The sequence below is a fragment of the Theropithecus gelada genome, chromosome 10 (assembly GCF_003255815.1).
Source record: "Theropithecus gelada isolate Dixy chromosome 10, Tgel_1.0, whole genome shotgun sequence".
NCBI lineage: Eukaryota > Metazoa > Chordata > Mammalia > Primates > Cercopithecidae > Theropithecus > Theropithecus gelada.
In genome coordinates this window covers 73,251,004-73,269,596 of record NC_037678.1, presented here as the reverse complement: position 1 = coordinate 73,269,596, position 18,593 = coordinate 73,251,004, and the positions used below count along the sequence as shown (strand labels likewise).

At 50.3% G+C, this 18,593-nt stretch overlaps 1 protein-coding gene across 5 annotated transcripts in view; it reads right to left on the bottom strand.

Annotated features, from left to right (window-relative positions):
* Positions 1-1,622: 1,622 nt before the first annotated feature.
* Positions 1,623-18,593, bottom strand: part of SIRPA (signal regulatory protein alpha) — a 46,290-nt gene continuing 29,319 nt past the window's right edge. For 3 of the 5 annotated variants that reach the window (XM_025399285.1, XM_025399286.1, XM_025399284.1), the window contains 4 exons: positions 16,633-16,746; positions 13,607-13,631; positions 6,630-6,669; positions 1,623-4,076 (listed from right to left, as the gene is read on the bottom strand). In XM_025399285.1, the coding sequence (XP_025255070.1) occupies positions 3,828-4,076; positions 6,630-6,669; positions 13,607-13,631; positions 16,633-16,746 (428 nt within the window). In that variant the 3' untranslated portion in view covers positions 1,623-3,827. Of the gene's footprint in view, positions 4,077-6,617; positions 6,670-13,606; positions 13,632-16,632; positions 16,747-18,593 lie in introns of all 5 variants that reach the window. The other 2 variants (XM_025399282.1, XM_025399283.1) reach the window with 1 other exon arrangement.

Genomic DNA, 18,593 nt, shown 5'->3' with positions numbered 1-18,593 from the left:
AGTCTCCTTGCCCGGACACGCAGTCCATCATCCCCCACCTTCCCTGAGAATGGAAGGCATTTCCCCACCCACTCGGCCTGGATTCATGCCTTGAACACCCCATTCCTGCAAGCAGTGCACATATTTCATGGGTTGCTCCCAGAGGGAGGTGGAAAGCTGAACTCAGGCCACAGGCCAGGAAACTGCTGAGCTGTCTGTTACAGCCAAAGTCCTGGCCTGAGAGAAGGGTGACCTCTCTGAGCCCTGCAGGCAGCTCCTTGTTTCAGGTGGTCTCTGATCACATGGACCAGGCCAAGGGTGTAGAGATGATCCCCAGTGGGCTTGTGGATCTGAGTTCAAGTCTCAACTTGACTAAAGACTCATTGCGTGAGACTGGTCATGTCACATGCACTTCCAGAACCTTATCTTTCGTTCTTTGCAAAATGGGCACAACCAGAGCGATCTGATAGTCATGAGAATTAAATGAGGCAGTAAGTACAGTGTGGGGAAGAGTCAGATTCCCTGGCTTCAAACTGCTCTGCCATAGGACATTGGAGAAATGACTTCTCCGTGTCTTAGTTTCCTCATCTGTAAAGCACAGAGAACAAGAGTTCCTCCCTCATGTGGTAGTTGGGAGAATGAAATGGGTTATAGCTGTGAAGCACTTGGCACCACACTTGTCATAGCTATTATTAGCTATCATAGTGGTTAATTTTGCAGTCAGTGCTCAATACATGATGTACTGATTATTAACCCAGTGGCTAAGCATCAGGCACTGCAGTCATCCAGTTGGAATTGGAGGCTCAGTAACATCGCTCATTAGCTCTGTGACCTTGTATAAGTTACACCCCCTCTCTGTGTCATCTATAAAATAGAATCAGTAACATGATTGCCCTTGAGTCACAAGGTTTAAGAATTCATCAAAGTGTTGACACATAGTAACCACTAAATATTAACATATTTATGCCTTAACTTTATTACATAATTAGCACTAATATCATTAATGATCTAATGGAGGGAGAGAAAGGAAACTAACATTTATTGAGCACCCACTATAAACCAGCACTTGACATCAGTCATCTGGCAAGGATATTACAAGACAAGCATTAGATTTCTGCATTTGGTGGGGAAGGAAAGTGAGGCCCCAGGAGGGGGAGCCACGTGTCCAAGATCCCATCAGTGTAAGAGGCCATGAGACTCAGCTATGCAGGGTCAGGGCAGGAAGGAAAGACACAAGCCTCAGTGATGGCCTGCCCAGTGCCAAGCATGGGCTCAGTGCTTCCAACCTCCTTGAATCCGCACAGTCACCCTGGCAGGGACTCTTCCTGCCCCACTGTGCAGACGTGGGGCCCAAGTCTCAAAGAGGTGCTGTTTGAATTCCCACAGCTACAAAGCAGCAGAGCCGAGATCCAAACTCAGTTGTCTGTATGGAATTTTATCTCAACCTTACACTGGCTCCTTCTGAGCCAGGGGAAACCAAAATCGTATGTCTCTAAAACCTAAGTGAGAAGCTCAAATGCTGTAGGTTGTTTCCAAACCCTGGGGTCCATTCAATCCTCTTCCAGGCCTTGGCAGGAGGGCGGGCAGCCCCTGACGCGGCCCCGGGGCACGCTCACAAAGACAAGAATACTGAACACCGGAAGGACTCATTATTACCCAGAAATCTTTATTACAAAAATATTTTGCAAGCCAAAAAGTTTAAGTTGCAACTATATACAAAATGGGGCCTGTTTCCTTCCCAGCAGTCTTAAAATAAACTCCTGAAACCATGCTCCTTCCGCAGGGTCGGTTCGACCTCTTCCTTTTCCTGGGGTTCAATACACAAGGTATGTGGAATCTCCAGGTTGCCAGGCTAAAGCTAAAGCTATACATCTTCCTTGGCCTTATTCCCTTATTTCCCCCTCCAAGAATTAAAATAAAATAAAATGAAAATGGCACCAAGAAAACATTCTTTTAAAATACTGAATGTGTGTGTGTGCATGCATGTGCACACGTATGTGCTATCTCTGGGTAGGAGAGAGGGAGACGAAGGTTTACAAGCCAATCTTTTGGAATTTGGAACTAGCCCGAGCCAGGTGGCTGGGCCACTGTGGCTCCCAGATGCCACACGGGAGCTCTGGCCAAAGCTGTCCACATGGTCTATTGGCTCAGCTAATTCCTGGATGCCATCATTGAAATCACCAAGTGACCAGGCCCCAGAGAGCTGGGTCTGTGCTGAGCTCCTGCAGTTCCACCTGTAGGACCTTCAGGAATGGGCAGGATGGCTCAGCTTCTCACTTTTACAGCCTGAGCCAGAAATCCCTTGGGCATCCCAAGGCCAGGAGTCATGAACATTAGCGTCTCAACTCTTAAGAGTTATAGTGAAGACTGAATACTGGGTCACCCCTCTGGCCAACCTTCTGGGACAGAGTGGGAATCAGCCCGAGCTTCACAGCTGTACCACCCCCCTGGCTGTCTTCAATTTATTCCAGTTTGATCCCAGTAGGGTTTGAGCACAGAAATGGAAGATTTCTTCTTCAAGGATCAGCTCGGAAAGCCGGGATGGGGGTGGACACTAAAGGGGTAGGACAGACGGCCAGGGCCACTCTCCCTACCCTTTACTATGTGTTCCTAAAGTGCTTATGAGAGGTGGTGGGGAGGGGTGTCATCTTCACTATCCCCACTTTACGGATGAGCAGACTGAGGCGTTAGGTCTCGACAAGACTGCACTGTCAAGAGGCAGCCCTCAGCAGGCTGGACTTACCACGGCGGGGTCACAGAAGGCTGCAGTACCAGCCGCGTGGCTCGGCTGAGAACTTGGCCAAGTCAGTCCCAGTCAGAAGGCTAAGTGTCTCCAGGGAGCAGCTGACCTGATCCTTCTTGCCCGTTCTTGGGGTTCTGGGACTTGGAGGAACTCAGTCTTTGCTGTAAGAAAATCCCTCCAGGACAACAAACTGTTAAACCTCAGACTTCACAAGACCCAACCATGGACTTCAACACATGACAGAGAGCCAAGATCACGTTGCTGTTGTTTTAAGAAAAAAACAAAACAAAACACCACAGATCAAGTTTTCTAACACCTCAGTTTCAAGATTGCACGTTTCACATTTCTCAGTAATTTACAGGCGTCCACAGCGAGATGTTGCTTAGTGCTAGCTGGAGGGGCAAGCTCAGGTCTAGAAGGGAGAGATGGGTCTGGGTGGAGCAACGCAGTTGGGCCCCAGGGAGTCTTGGAGAGACCCAAGGAAGCGGAGGGTTTTGTCTCCAGTCCTTTGGGAGGGGTCCTCTCCTCCTCCAGGACTCATGGCTCTTTAGCCTAGGGATGGGGGAGGCCAGGACTGTTGGCAGCAACCTCACCAAGTCTGGATATGGGTTCCAGAGATTTTTTTCCAGCTTTTCCATGGAAGGGGCAGTTTGATCTAAAGGGGAAATGTTCCCCCCTTAAGCCCCAGTTGGGTGGGGGTGGTGGTGGTGGCGGTGGTGGTGGTCAGGGGGCCACCCTGGAAGCTCAGGCTTCGGAGCATCGGGGAGGCAGTCAAGGGTCTTCGAGACCCACGTGGTGATGGACAGAGGCACAAGAGTTCTTGGACCCCAGGCAGTTCTGGCCACTTCCCAGGTCGGTTCCCTGGCTGGTTTGGCACCATCAGCCTCCAGGTGTGTGGCAATGTGGGGGGAGGGGGCCGTGGCTGCCCAGGAAGTACTGGAGAGCCAAGGAGGGGTGGGGAGAGAAGAGCCACCCTGGCCCCTGGGTCCCAGAGCCTGCACCGCCCCAGCCCTCCGGGAACTGGGTTGGCTGTGCTCATCACGGCGGCTCCCTGTGGGACAAGAAAGCACGTGGAGATGGGTGCTAGAGCAAACCACGGTCCCATTCACTTCCTCGGGACCTGGACGCTGGCATACTCTGAGAAGGATGGCTCGGGCTTGGGGGCCGGCTGCTTGGGGGTTCGGTTGAGGTGGACCATGTCCAGGTCAGCGTAGGTGAGGGTGTCCTCCGATGCGGGCTGCGGGCTGGTCTGAATGCTGGCATACTCTGTGTGGTTGTTGGGCTCCGCGGCCCGGGGAGCGGGCTTCTTCCCCTTGGGCAGGTTCAGGTCTGCATATGTGATATCATTTGTGTCCTGGATTTAAAATACCCAAAGAGAAAGTCATGAGAAGGTCATTCTAGAGGCCCTGGCCCACTCACTCAAACTAAATACCAAGTCTGGATGCTTCTGTGTCCTCTCGGCCCACACTGGCTCAGCCATAAGTCCTGTTCCCCTCATCTCTTGCCAACGTTACTTGCCTCCAGCCTTGCCCCTTCCCATCCACCCTGCTCCTCACCCTGCCTGAAGGGTCTTTCTGACCCACACAGTGTGGTCCCCTCACAGCCCCGCCTCAGTGTCACCTCCTCCCGCTCCTGCCTCCGCCCAGCCTGAACCACCTGTAGTCTTCGCCCATTTCTCATGTTCCTCCCTCTGCCAAGGGTGTCTGTCCTGCTTCTCCTTGTAACAAATCCCCATCCACTCTGTAAATTTCAGATGAAGCACGGCTCATCCTAAGACCCTTCCTGGCCCTCCCCTCTCCTGGAAGGGTCCAGGTTCCTTCTTTGTGCTTCCTCAGCCCATGTTTGTTTTCCATCACAGGACCCACCACCCAGGACCGTGTCTGTTTGGGGGCCTGAGTAGGTGCTGATGGTGATGTGTGTGGGGACATTCATTAATGTACGCATTTATTCTACAAATATTCACTGGGCATTTGTTATGATTCAGAAACCAAGGCTGGCACAGAAGAGGTCTGATTCATACTGAATAAATAGGATGGCAATAATTTCAGCTTCACTCAGGGCAAAGCTGGAGACAGGGAGCCAGAGAACAGGGGCAGTATAAGAATGAGATCGCCAGTTAGCAAAGCGGGAAACATGCTGGAGTCAGAAAGTCTGGGTTTGAATCCTGGTTCTAGCTCAGGGATTTTGAGCAACTCACTTAACCTCTCTGGGTCTCAGTTTCTCCATCTGTAAAGAGGGGATGATAATAGTGTCTACTGCCAGGGTTGCTGTGAGAATGGAATGAGATTATCCAGGTAAAGCGTTTAGAAAAGAGCCTGGTACATATTGAGCATCTGTCTTCAATAAATGTTCGCAATCATTAACCACTTAGCAAACCTGGATACCTCCCATGTGCTAATCCTATCAACCTGCCACTGCCACCTCAAAATCGCCCATCATGAATGATAAACTTTGCTTCCTCTGTGACTGGCCCCTGCGTGATAGAACAGAATAAAGCTACCACCAACCGGCACACCTCCTACCTGGTGCACGGTAATGGCCCATTTCAGTTCTCAGGGCTTACAAGCAGCACACAACCACGCAGATCACCCATCCACTCTTACCACAACCTACTTGGGAAGGATTATCTATTCCACTTTACAGCTGAAGACACTGAGACCAAGGGAGGTTAAATAAAGTGGACAAAGTTGTCCAGCTGGCAAAGAACCAAAGTGTGTTGGACTCTGCGGCTGTGCTCTTAGCACACAGCTCCTGTCCTGAGCCCTGCGTGCTCTCATTTACTTCTGTCTGGGAAATCCACGTTGATAGCATGCAACTCCCTCCCTGGCCAGGGCTAGCACCTGGCACTGGAATCGCAGGCACTCTGCCAGCTGGGCCGTGACTGTCTGGCTGTCCAGTGAGTGGCACATAGTGGGTGCCCAGTAAGTCTCTGCTGATGTGAATTTCGTGCAGGTGTCCATGACCCGTTTTTCCACCATCATTTTTTTCCCCCAGAAGATTCCAGGAGGAAGTCCAGAAGTAGAATGACAGGGGAGAAGGTCTCCCTCTCTCATGACTGGAAACGGTTTTGTTTTTCCTAATTACTACCTGAGCTCATGTCTGGGGCTGCCGGGGTACCCCATGGGTCACAAGGGCAGGGCCAAGGCATTTTGGTCTACAAATGCTGTGCCTTTCACCAGCCCGACAACAGATTACATCTAAAAAGATGACAACTGCCTTGGAAATGTCAAGGACAGCTGGCGCACTCTCGTTCCGGGTTCAGAGCAGGACCTGTCTTGTTACAAGATGCTGAGGAGCCCTCTGCCTTCAAGGTCTGACAGCGTCAGCCGGTGATAAGCAGGGCTAGGTTTCTCAGAAACCACGTTGCCTGCAAAATCATCTCAGCAATGTTGACCAGAAACCTCCAGCTTAAGCAAGTGTGCCCTTGTGTGAGGTAATAAATGACATGGGGTCTTTCCATCAGCAAAGGTGGGAGAGGCCCTGGCAGGCTGGCTGTGCAATTACAGCATAGAAAAGCCTGGCTGTGAGGAGGAGTGGGCAGTGAGCTGGGAGTGGCGCTCCTGGTAGAGGGGTGGGTCTGGGCAAATGCACAGAGGTGGGAAGGCACAATCCACACTAAGGGAGCTGCAGCCTGACTCCAGGGCACCATTTTATAGGACGGATTGTGAATGGTGCCCCTGGGGAGTTGTGCAATGGGTAGCACTGAGTCAGGAGGCTGCAACAGCCACTGTTGGCTGCAGCAGAGAGAAGGAATATGCACAGGACATGGGGAAAGCTAGGAATGTAAGATCCTCCACCCTGCACCCCACAGGGAGTCTTAATTTAGAACCAGATCTGCAATTCCGGTTGATGTGAAGCAACCACGCCATGGAGTTTCCCAGGAAGGGCATCTCACCAAGGATTGTACCTGGGTTATTTCTCTGGCATTCTTCTCAGGCTCATGCAACCTAAAAAGGAAAGAGACACACAGATAAAAATACCCTCACTATCTAAAGTGCTCATGCAAATTGATAAGAATAACATTTAGGCTCCACTTTCTATATGGGTTGAGGACATGGATGAAGGACTCATAATAGAAACACAACTGCACATCAAATGTTTGGACAAAGGGGTCAATCTCACTAAAAAGGAATTGTAAACAATGCACTATCATTTTTTTTTAACCTACTCTATTGGCAAGGATCTTTAAAAATTATAATACTTGGTGTTGGGGAAGCTATGGTGAAATGAACTGGAGCTTGCATACGTCGCTGGTGGGAGAGGCAAACCAGTACAATCCTTTTGGGAAGCAGCTGGCAAAATCAAGAGCTTGGAAGATGTCCTCATCCTTTTGACTCATAATTGCACTTTTTTTGGGGGAATTCAAAATATAGAAAAAGCTTTCAACACAAAGGCATTTGTCAAGGGCGGGATGGGGGAGGTTTATATCTTAGGGTTCTGCCAATTGGGACTGGTTAGGGAAATTAGGATAAATCCACAGATAAAGATTTAAAAGGTTTATGAGGAGGTTTTTTTTTAAGTTACAAATGCTTACATTAAAATGATAAGTGAAAAAGGAAAATTCTCTGTGGGATTATCTCAATTATGAAAAATGTGTGGATAACACTGGAAGGAAACATAGCAAAATGCAAACTGCAGTGGTCTTTGCATGGTATTTTTTTTTCTCCTTTTTAGTTTCCCATATTCTCCAAATGTTCTGTATTATAAACATCTATGTATCATCATTAAAGAAAGAAAAGAAAAAGACCAAGATGTCCAAGTTAATCAAAGAAGTTGTTCGTGCACTTGCTTCTGTAATTGGAGGCCACGGCTTGACTCACTGGAGGGTCACGGTCAAGGTGATGAGCATACCAGAGCCACTGGCTTGGCAGAAGTTGTGTAAATTCTCAAGCCGGCAACCCCGGGGATGTTAGCATGGATAATGTCAGAAATGAGCAGTGGGGCTTGGCAGCAGGGTTATTAATGGATTTGGCATGAGTGCTTGGCTCCGAAAGCAGTTCTGAGACATGACAAGCCCCATGTGGCCACAGAAAGAACCCTTCAGGAGCAGGGCCACGTCCGCTGGGGAAGATCACACAGATCTGTCCCCACCCTACTGGCCTCCAGCCTTCCTGGAGCTCCCCACTGGCTGGCTGGTTCAAGTCCAACTCATCGCCCTGCTCCGTGTCCCACGTGGCCTGGCATGCTGCCTCCAGGCTAATTCACTGCCCTGTCCTCATGTACCCACTCATCTACCCACCAAATATTTCAGGGGGGGTACATTTGATGTTATGTACTTCATGCTTCAATAGCAGCACGAAGGACCGCCTTGATCATTTTTCTTCTTGGCTAACTTTCGTGTCTCCTTCAAGACTCAACTATGGTGTCACCTTGTGATGGCTCTGCCGACGGTGCTGGGCTGGCTGGGCTGCCCCTCCGTGACAATCTCAGATCTCCTGTCTATCTGCATATCTGGTTTCTATTGCTGTCTGCCTGCCTGCCATGCTTCCTCACCACATGTGCTCAAAAACAGTGACTTGGAATGAATGCCAGTCAGGCTGCCCCAGGGCCTTTGCATGCTTTGGGCTGCTGCCTCTTCATCTGCTTCAATCCTTTTCTTCCTTCAGATGCTATTTTAAACAGTCTTGTCTTGGAGAAATCTTAACTGAACCCCCAAACTCCATTCTCAAAACACTGTGTTCTTCTCTTTCAAAGCAATTTCAGACTACAACCAATTACCCATTTCCCCATATTTGTCTCTCCCCTGGATTTTCCTATTTCAGTGAATAGCTCTACCATTGCTCATCTTGTGCTCAGGCTGGAGAAGTAGGAGTCAGCCCTGATTCTTCTCTTCCTTTACAGTTCTCGTCTAATCCAACCTAGGGCTGGTCGGCTCCACCTCCAAATTATCCATCAAAGCCAGCCACCCCATCCTCTCCACCACCCTAACTCCCCTGATTCCTGAAGAACCTCCTCCTTGATCTCCCCACCTCTATTCCTGCTTCCCTGCCCTCCATTCTCCCTATCTCAAATACATAAGTGATGTCATGCTACTTTTCTGCTCAAAATGCTCAAGCCCTCTATAACCACTCCAAGGTGGTCAAGTGACACCAGCTCCAAGGCTCAGCCCGGCCGACTGCTCTAGGCTCCATCCCTCTCCTGCCTCTGCTCCGCTCCAGCTCCTCTGTCCTCCTCTGCGCTCTGTGCATGCATCTGACTGCTCCTGTCTCAGGGTCTTGGCACTGGCTGTTCCCTCTGATTGGTGTAGTCTTGTCCCAGATATTCCCATGGCTGGAGCCTCCTCATCCTTCTAAATGTCACCTTGCAGATAAGCCCTCCCTGCTCACCCAAGACCTTACCTCCTTGATCTGCTCTATCCCTTACCTGGCTTCATTGTATTTAGTCAGCAGCTGCACCACATCCTTCATTAACTTTCCAGCTTGTCTGGTAACCTGTCTCCTCAGCGGACCATCAGTTTCACACAGGGAGGAACTGGGCCAGTCTCATTCACTGCTGAAGCCCCAGCACCAAGAACCGGGCCAGTCTCATTCACTTCTGAAGCCCCAGCACTAAGAACTGGGCTGGCACATCATTAGCAGTCCATATGTATTTGTTGAATGAATGAATGAATGAGTGAGTGAATGAATGAATGAAATCTTTCTCACTGGCTCTTAAGTGCCATGAGACCAGGGGTGGGCCTTTTCTCCTCCCCTTTGCAACTCCCAGCTCAAGGCCTGGCACTGAGTTAGGCTCAGTCCAGATGAATAAATGAAAGACTCAGGGAAGCCCTAAATATTCCAAGAATAAATGCAGTGAATGTCTGACAAGTGAATAAATGGCTGATTGAATGAACCCTAGTGCCCAATTAAGGGAGCAGAGAGACACGTTTTTCTCTCGTCTGAGCTGGGGAAGATTACAGACAATGTTCTGTCTGTACATTCCTAACCCAGGGAGTTAGAGAGAGCCAATCCCTCCACCAGCCCTGCAACCTGAAGAACCCTTTGAGCTCAAAGTGGCAGCCTCCCGGCTTGCAGCCTCCCTGAGGTGCTCGGCTGTTACTCACACCAACGTCCTCTGGAAAGTGTCTGATCCCAGCAAGCCAAAGCCGAAGCCGGCTGAGGCATGGGAAACCACCATTAGCACTCACTAGCTATTGCTTTGGTTTAGAGAGATGAAAGGGAGCAAGTGATCTCATGGCTCCCTTGGTAGGCTCACGCTGGAAAAATAAAAAACAGGCAGAAAACGGTTGGTTTCTCTGGGGAAGAAGAAATAGACAGCAGGAAGCATGGGAACAGTCATGAAGGCACCAGCTTTCGTGCAAGAGATGTCAAGGCTGAAGTCATCATTCTGGTGCTTCCTAGCCGCAGGACCTTGGGAATATCATGACTTCTCTGGGCCTCAGTTTCCTCAACCATAGGATAGGGAACAATAAGAACCTGATAGAACAGCAGTTCTCAAAGTGTGGCTTGGGAAGAACAGCATCAGCACCACCTGAGAACTTGTGGAAATAGAGATTCTCCATCAGGGACTTTGAGGGTGGGGCCCAGTAAGCTGTGTTTTAACAAGTCTTTGGGGATTCTGTAACACACTCAAGTTTGAAAACCACTGTTCTATAAAATTGGGATAGTGATAAATCATAGGGTTTCTGCAAGAATTAAAGTCACAATTGGGCTAATATACATAAAGGCATAGACAGTGCCAGGAGCACAATAAGTACTCAATAAATGGTAGCTGCTAATGATGCCATTATTATTGACAATGTCCTATTCTTCCAGAAACTCATTGTCTAATCAGGGAGGTAAAACAAGTAAAAAATAATGACAACAGGGCGGGGCGCAGGGGCTCACGCCTGTAATTCCAGCACTTTGGAAGGCCGAGGTGGGTGGATCACCTGAGGTCAGGAGTTCAAGACCAGTCTGACCAACAAGCAGAAATCCCGTCTCTATTAAAAATACAAAATTAGCTGGGTGTGGTGGTGCATGCCTATAATCCCAGCTACTCAGGAGGCTGAGGCAGGAGAATCATCTGAACCCAGGAAGCAGAGGTTGCAGTGAGCCGAGATTGTACCATTGCACTCCAGCCTGGGCAACAAGAGCAAAACTCTGTCTCAAAAAAAATAAAAAAATAAATAAAATAATAATAACAACAAAAACAAAAAAGAGAGATCCTTCTAGATGGGGCTGTGTAGTCACTAGGAAGCAGTATTTTAGGGATTCAGAGAAGGCAGAGTGGGAAGTGCTACAGTGGTTTAGGATGGCATTCATTCACTCATTCATTCATCCACTCACTCATTCATCCATTCATTCATTCACTCACTCATCCATTCATTCACTCATTCATTCATTCACTCATTCATTCATTCATTTGTTCATTTGTTCATTCAATAAACCTTTACTAAGCACCTATCCCATTCCAGGCATGGTGCCAAGTTTAGCAGCTATTTGCAGTGAACCTTAGGGACATGGGCCCTGGCTTCAAGGAGTGGGTTATGAAATGGGACAGGTGCAGAGACACCTTGAACACACCAGGTGTCCATGCTGGGGCACCAGGAAGGTTCACAGGAAGCCCCCCAACTCTGGAGGATGTCATGCCCTTGCTGACCTCAGGAGGAGCAGGAGGTGACCAGGTGACAGGAGGGGTCCCACTCTAGCTACCATATTGCATAACTCCAGGGGGTGCCATTCACAGAGCCCACTGTGCCTGCCACCCCTGGAGCTGGGGGACCCTGGGTAGTGCATCAGCAGGGGCAGGGAGCACACCTCAGCAGACAGGGCAGTGTGCAAGGGGGAGGAGGAGAGTGAGGGCCCAGCCTGTGGGGGAGGGGAGGAGCACAGTGTGGTTGAGCCATGAAATGTGAGGACAGGGGGTAGAAGGAAGTGAAACTGTTCAAGGCAACTGGACCACAAGGGGCCCAGAAGCCTCAGGGAGGCATCTGGACTTTATCTGGAGGGACAGGGAGAGCCACTGAAGGTTTTTTGGGCAAATGATAGAAACGAGTCTTGCCCTTGGAAGAGTGTCCTAGGTGTGGGAGTGTGACAGGCACAAGCATGACAATAGGAAAACACACGTGCCCAGAAGGCAGTGAAGAGCCTAGTTTTGCTGGAGAGGTGGCTCTGCTTGTTTGGGGGAGGAGAAGGCCAGAAGGTTGGGCAGGGCTCAGACCAGGAGGGCCCCTGTGGAGACCAGAGCAAGAAGCAAGGCTTTATCCCAAGAGTACCTTGGACTCACACTGCTGGGCAGGAGCGGGGCACCCGATGCTTCCTAGAGCCTTCTCTGGCAGAAGAGCTGCTCCTGCTATATGCAACTGCTTTGCCTGGTATTTGCCCCACCACTCCACCCATCACCTGCACCCCCCAACTCAGGATACAGCACTCTATTGCCCCCAACCTTGAGGTGGTCCTTAACCCTACAGTCAATCTATCAGCAAGTCCTCTTGGGTCTACCTTCAAAATATATCTAGAATCTGAGCATTTCTCAGCTTATCCCACCACTTTGGTCCAGTTCATCATCTTTTCCTGCCTGGACCGGGACCGCTACGGTCACCTACACACCCTCACCTCCTGTAGCATGGGCTCCACATGTAGCCAGGTGACACTTTTAAAACAAAAGTCAGATCATGTCCATCCTGTGGTTCTTCATCCCACTGGGGATAAAATCCCGAGTCCTTCTAACACCCACAGGCCCCACTCCAGATCATCATTTCCTATTCTGTAATTCTGGAACCCAGAAAGCTCTAAACAATCGAAAGACTGGCACTATGCAGTTGCTGGCAAAACCTGGTCTGAACCAACACAAAGCTATTTATAGTTTTATTTATCACCCTTAGCACGGATGTCTACATGGTTCTATGCAGATAGGTTCACATGGCAGATTACGGTGTGCTGCCTCTGCTCTGCTCTGCTGGGGATGAAGATCAGAGGCCTTCCAAAAAGCCGATAAAGGCTTTTCACAAAATGGTTCATAATAGCTCTTGCTCCAGGGGCATCTGTGAAGGACAACAAGATGCCGAGGACCTGCATCTTCCTGACCTCATCTTCTTCCTCTCCTTCCCTCTGGCCTAGCACACAGCCCTCCTCTCTGGCCCAGCATGCTCCTCTCCATCGTAGCTCACTAGTTTCAGGCACCTGCTTGCATCCCCTTTTCAGAGGCAGTCCCTTCCTCTGCCTAAGACAGCCCCCCACCATTCACCTCCATCCCCTTGCAGGGTAGGAGTTGTCGCCACCTGATATGACACCATGAATCACTTTATTTCTGCGTTTATGCCTGTTTCTCTTGCCGGCGTCTGAGCCCCATGAAAGCCTAGGCTGATTCTTGTTTACTGCTGTATCACCAGCTGGTCCTAAGCAGGGCTGGCACACAGTAGGGACTCAAGTCACTAAAAATGTGAATCAACAAACTAAAGTGCCATCGGTGACGTAACGTCACCGCCTGAGCCTCTGACCAGGCTGTGAGCTTGCAGAGGGCACAGATTCTATCCAACTCATCCCAGCATTCCAGGGCCACAGCACGCCAAGGTACTCAATAAATATTTACTAAACAAAGGAAAGAGTAAAGTATACAACTTGGATCTGGGAGGATGCATCCGGTGGCGTGTGCAGGATGTCTGTGAGGACAGAAAGCCCGGGAGGTCTCTGCCCCAGTCCACGTGGAATTAGACAAGGGTCTCGTTGTCTGGGGAGAGCAGGCAAGAAATCAGCGCCTCTGTGCACCAAAATAAAACCCCTCATTTGGGACAATAATTAAAAACAGCATGACCCAGTGCAAGGAGATTACAGAGGAGAGAAAGAGACACGTTGACCGACACATCGGTGAGGTCAGTGGACGTGGATTATGCTTTATAGTCTGGGGGGCTGTGAAACAACCAAATAATAACTTCAAGAGGATCTGGACCAATGATGCACTTACCTTGTAGAGGAAGTGGAGCCCTGGGCTGAAAGACAAAAGAAACAAAAGCCTGTTGTTTAACTAGAAGCACACTTTTCTTATGTAACTATTTTCTGGCGAAAGGTTTGCCTCCAGGGACATGGAGAGGAAATACTGTAATCACACCCTTGGAACCACAGGAGACCCCCGTGCCCACCCAGTGGGCATCCTCTTCCACCAAGGAAGCCTGTGAGGGAGTAAGCTAGATGGTCCTGCTTTTCCACTTGCGGAAGCTGCCAGGGGTCCAAAAGCAGTCTTCAGCCTGGGAGGGGACAACTGCCCTCCCTCTGTCTGGGTCTCACCTCTGTTCAACCACAAACCTCAGTGGAGACCCTCCAGTAAGCCTAGTCCCATTCAGTGCTCTTCGTGGCTTGAAAACAGATTCTAGCAGGGCTGCAAATCGGGGATCAAGTGTGAACCCCGAGTCTGCTACCCATTCACTCACTGTATGACCCTGGGTGGGTCACTTCCTCTCTCTGAGCTTCTATAACTTGCAGGGTTGGGCTGAGCATCCATTTATTTACATGCCACCACTTTCCAAAAAAAGGATCTTGGAAGGAAAGAAAGTGTCCATCTGGTTTAGAGGTTTTAAACCTGTGATATGGGGTAACCCACAGAGAAGCCTCCAGGGTTCAGCAGCCATTTGACTCCCATTTTGCTGTAAAATTGTAATTAAAAGCAACATGCACACCCAAATGCACTCTGCACCGCACTTTAATAGGCTGCAGGCTGCCACAGTGCAAGAATTCTTGCTGCCGGGTTAACGCTTGGTGCCTGGGCAGGTCCTGGATCTTCAGGTGAGGAGTACCTCAGTTGGAAGCTCTGCTCAGCACCGAACGTCTGAGTGGAGGCTGACAGGTTGCAAAGTGCTGGACACAAGTCATCTCTGGGAATCCAGTGACAGGACACCAGTCACCCCCCTTTTACACCAGAGACTAGGTGACTCCTCAGGGTCACACAGCTGGGTAGTGGTTGAGTTGAAATCAGGACATTTCACTGTGGGCATTGAGAGGCTGGGCAGACCCCTCCAGGGCCTAATGAGGGAGAAGGGGGGTCTAGTTATGGTGGAGGGAGGTAGTGTGCAGGGTGGTCCTAGACGTGGTCCTTGGGTTTAAATTCTGGCCCCACCACCTCCTGGCTGTGAGGCCCTGAACAAGTTTTATAACTTTCCCACGCCTCAGTCTCCTCATCTGTAAAGTGGGGTTAGTAATGTCACCCATGAGGTCTGTGGTGAAGACTGACTGTTACTACAGGGAAAGCCCTGTGAGCAGTTCCTGGCACATTGGAATTGCCGGGGGATACTAGCCGTCCCTGTCACTGGAGCCTGTGTTTGAGAGCTAGGCTCTGCACACAGACCCGCCACTTGGGCTGGGTGCCCTTTACCAGAGCTGCAGCTCTGCAAACTCCATTCCTCCTCTGCAACACCTAAGCCCACAGTAATGAGCTCACACGTGTCAGGAGCCTGGCAAGTTGCCTGGGGCTGAGACTCAGAAAGGATGGCCAGGATTTCACTATCAGCCGCTACGAATGCTTCATCCCATGGGATGGGTTGTCACCTTTGGTGGGGAAGGGACCTGCTTCCCCACCCAAGGAGGAGTCCTCCCTGTGTGGGGCTCTCCAGGAACTTTAGGGAACCCATTGGGTAGGCGTCTTGGTGGGACATCTTGCAGATTCTGGAGAAGCAGGGCCTGACTCCAACCCTCCCAGACAGGAACATGAGGCTTGGCCAGTATCTCAGAGCCAGCCCAGGAGGGAGGGAAGCCTGGGAGGTAGAGGTGAAAGAGCTACCGAAGGGATGCGTGATTAGTGTACAGTGTGCCCATCCAAGCTCAGCTGTGCCAGGCCACAGAAAGGCAGCTCGGGACAGCACTTGTCCCTTTGGAGGTGGTGGGTCACAACCAGCATTTTAAACAGAAAAAAGAATATGACAAAAAAGAAAGTATCAGTTTTAATTTTATATACAAAGGGTGTGTGTATGTGTTGGGTTGAGATGTGAAATGTATTTCTATCTCGTAATAAAAAAAGGTTGCAGAAATACCAGCTTAAAATTGTCATCTACAAGAGTGGGAAAAAGAACATGTATTTATGGCGATTCTAGAATGTGTCAGACCCGTTATTTCACATGGGCTTATTTGGATCTTGTAACTTCTCCAAGACAGGCGTGGCTAAACCCATTTTACAGATGGGGAAACTGAGGCTTCTAGCGGCCAAATTGCTTAGCGGATACAACCAGGGTCTGGAACCCTGGTTTGTCTGACTTCCAAGTCAGAGGCCCTGCCACAGCAACAACCAACCCTCCCAACAACCAACACACACACACACAGACACAAGACACACATAACACATGCACACGAACAAGGGGAAGCTGTGCCCTGGGTTTGACCCTGTGCCCTCCTGCTGTGCAGTCAAAGACTATGCACCTTGCCCTGTGAGGGGGCTTTCTAGGGAGGTGGCTCATAGTTCCGGGCTCACATACAATATGGGGAATACTCAGGGCTAACATTTATTGAGCACTTGTGTGCCAGGTTACTTTCCTAACAGTTTCCATGCAATCACTTGTTAAGTCCTCCCAATCAAATGGTGGCGCTATTATCTCCATTCTCTCTGGCCTCCTGTCCAGGGGCTGGTCATGTAACCTAGATTTGTACCAGGCAAGCAGAAGTCTGCCGGGAGGCTCCTGGGAAAGACAATGTCCTCCCTGAGACAGGTAAGAAGAGCCCCTGCCTCCCCTCTTCCCAGGTTGGCAGCTCCCTTGCTCAGTAGTGGCCTCTTGAGGACATGGGGCCTGGGGCAGTGATGAGCATCTTGTAACCATGAGGAAGAAGCCACGGAGTGACTCACCCAGACTCTAACGTGGTGAGGCCACTGCCCCAGCCCCAGCACCACTACCTCTGGACTTCTTGCTACTGGCAGAAGATGATGTCCTTAACCCAAAACACCTAATGGCGTCTCCCTCTGAGGACAGTCCAGGGACAAACCCTTAGGGAGGAAGAGGGGAATGCACCCACCTTTCTTCTGTCTGATTCGGACGAGGTAGAGGGCTGCCATCAGTAGGGCCACCAGCAAGGTGCACACCACGCCCACCACAATATAGATGTTCCGTTCATTAGTTCCAGTATTCTCTAGGGACCACATGGAATAGAGGCTTCACGTATGCAGATTAAAAACAGAGAAAACCAAACCCACCACAGCATTTCACCACTAAGCAGGCATCATTAGCTGAGAACATCTGGCTGGGCCTTCTCAGATGTCTCGAGTCACATGGGCACACTCACGGGTCCGTACACACTTGCCCACGAGGCTCATCCATGAACAGCACAAAAACCATGCTGAGGTGCCAGGGGGGAATATATTTGCCGCTGACAGCTACAGAGGAACCCCTGCTGCAGGATACAGGCAGAAATCTCACTCCTGAGGAACAGAAACGTTCCTTCTCATCCGGAGTGAACCACAGAGCGGTCACGAGGGTATCCCAGATCCACTGGAAACTGAATCAGCAGCTGGAAGAAGGGGCAGTGTGGCTACCAGGGTCTGCACAGCTCAGGGGCTCACCACTGATCTGTGCCCGGCACCTGGGCCGTCACATTGGGCTCAGGAGTTAGCACAGGGGCTCTGAAGCAGGACTCCTGAAATGACAATGGAGGCTTGGCTGCCCAGGGCACAGGTAAGGGGGTCGTAGACTAGAACACAGTGGTTCATCAGGAGCAGGGCTCTAAGCCACAGAAAAGTGCTTTCAAATCAATGCCACTAAGTAGCTGTGTGACCCTGGGCAAGTCAGTTAAACCGCCCTCCAAACCCTGGCTGCTGCTTCTGTTATTGGGGCCAACGGTCATCTCTACCTCATTGGCTAAGTAAGGATTATATAACCAACCAACCAACCAACCAACCAACCAACCAACCAACCAACCAACCAGCTAACCAATTAACTCTTTCATCCTGTTTCACTCAAAAAGCATTTATTGAGTGCCTACTGTGGCCAGGCCCTGAAGCTACAATGCTGAGCAAGCTAATTACGGCCCCTACCACCTGAGACTCAGAGCTGAGAGGCCATGAAGCTCATCCCCTTCAGCACAGCTACGAGCAAGTGGAGGCCCAAAGAGGCACTCACTTGTCCAAGGTCACACAGCAAGTCTGCGACACAGCTGGCATGGAAAGCCACACATCTTGTCTCCCGATGCCCTATACATCCTAGGAAAACCTGGCACTGGCCAATGCCCTACACGTCCCATGAAAACCCAGCATTGGCTGATGCCCTACATGTCCTACGAAAACCCGGCATTGGCCGATGCCCTACATGTCCTATGAAAACCTGGCACTGGCCGATGTCCTACACGTCCTATGAAAACCCGGCACTGGTGAAACCAAACGGTCACTTTGACACAGCCCCAAGGCTCTCTTTTAGAGCTTCCCTGAAGGGTGCATGAAGGACATAAATGGCTTCTATTACTAATCCATGCGAGGGTTCTACTGTGTACAGGGCATCAGCCACATTGATAACAGGTGATGAAATATTCCATGGCTGCATTGAAATGCCAACCAGGTGCCACCATTTGCAAACAGAAGAGATGTACACCAACACCATGTTGCAGGGGCTGAGAAAATGATACCTTGACACCCTCACACTCTCTCAGGGGAGTGACAGCATTATCTCCTCCTTACATGAGTATGCCCTTTGGCCTAAAGTGTTCCTTGGGCAATCACACAGAAATAATCACATGTGGGATGGAACATGTACAAGGATGTTCACTGAAGCACTGACTGTACGTGAGACAAGCTGCAAACACCCTGAATGACTCCACCCCGGCTTCCAGTGGGGCAGGCTCCCAGTTGCAGCCAGGCAGATGAGGCAGAGGCTAGAAAGAGTAGGGAAGAGGGGCTGGGCCGGTGAGGAATGGGGAGCGTGACTACTATCAGGTGAAGAAGGCAAGATGCAGGACGCCATGAACAGATGGGCCCCCTCTCTCCCTCT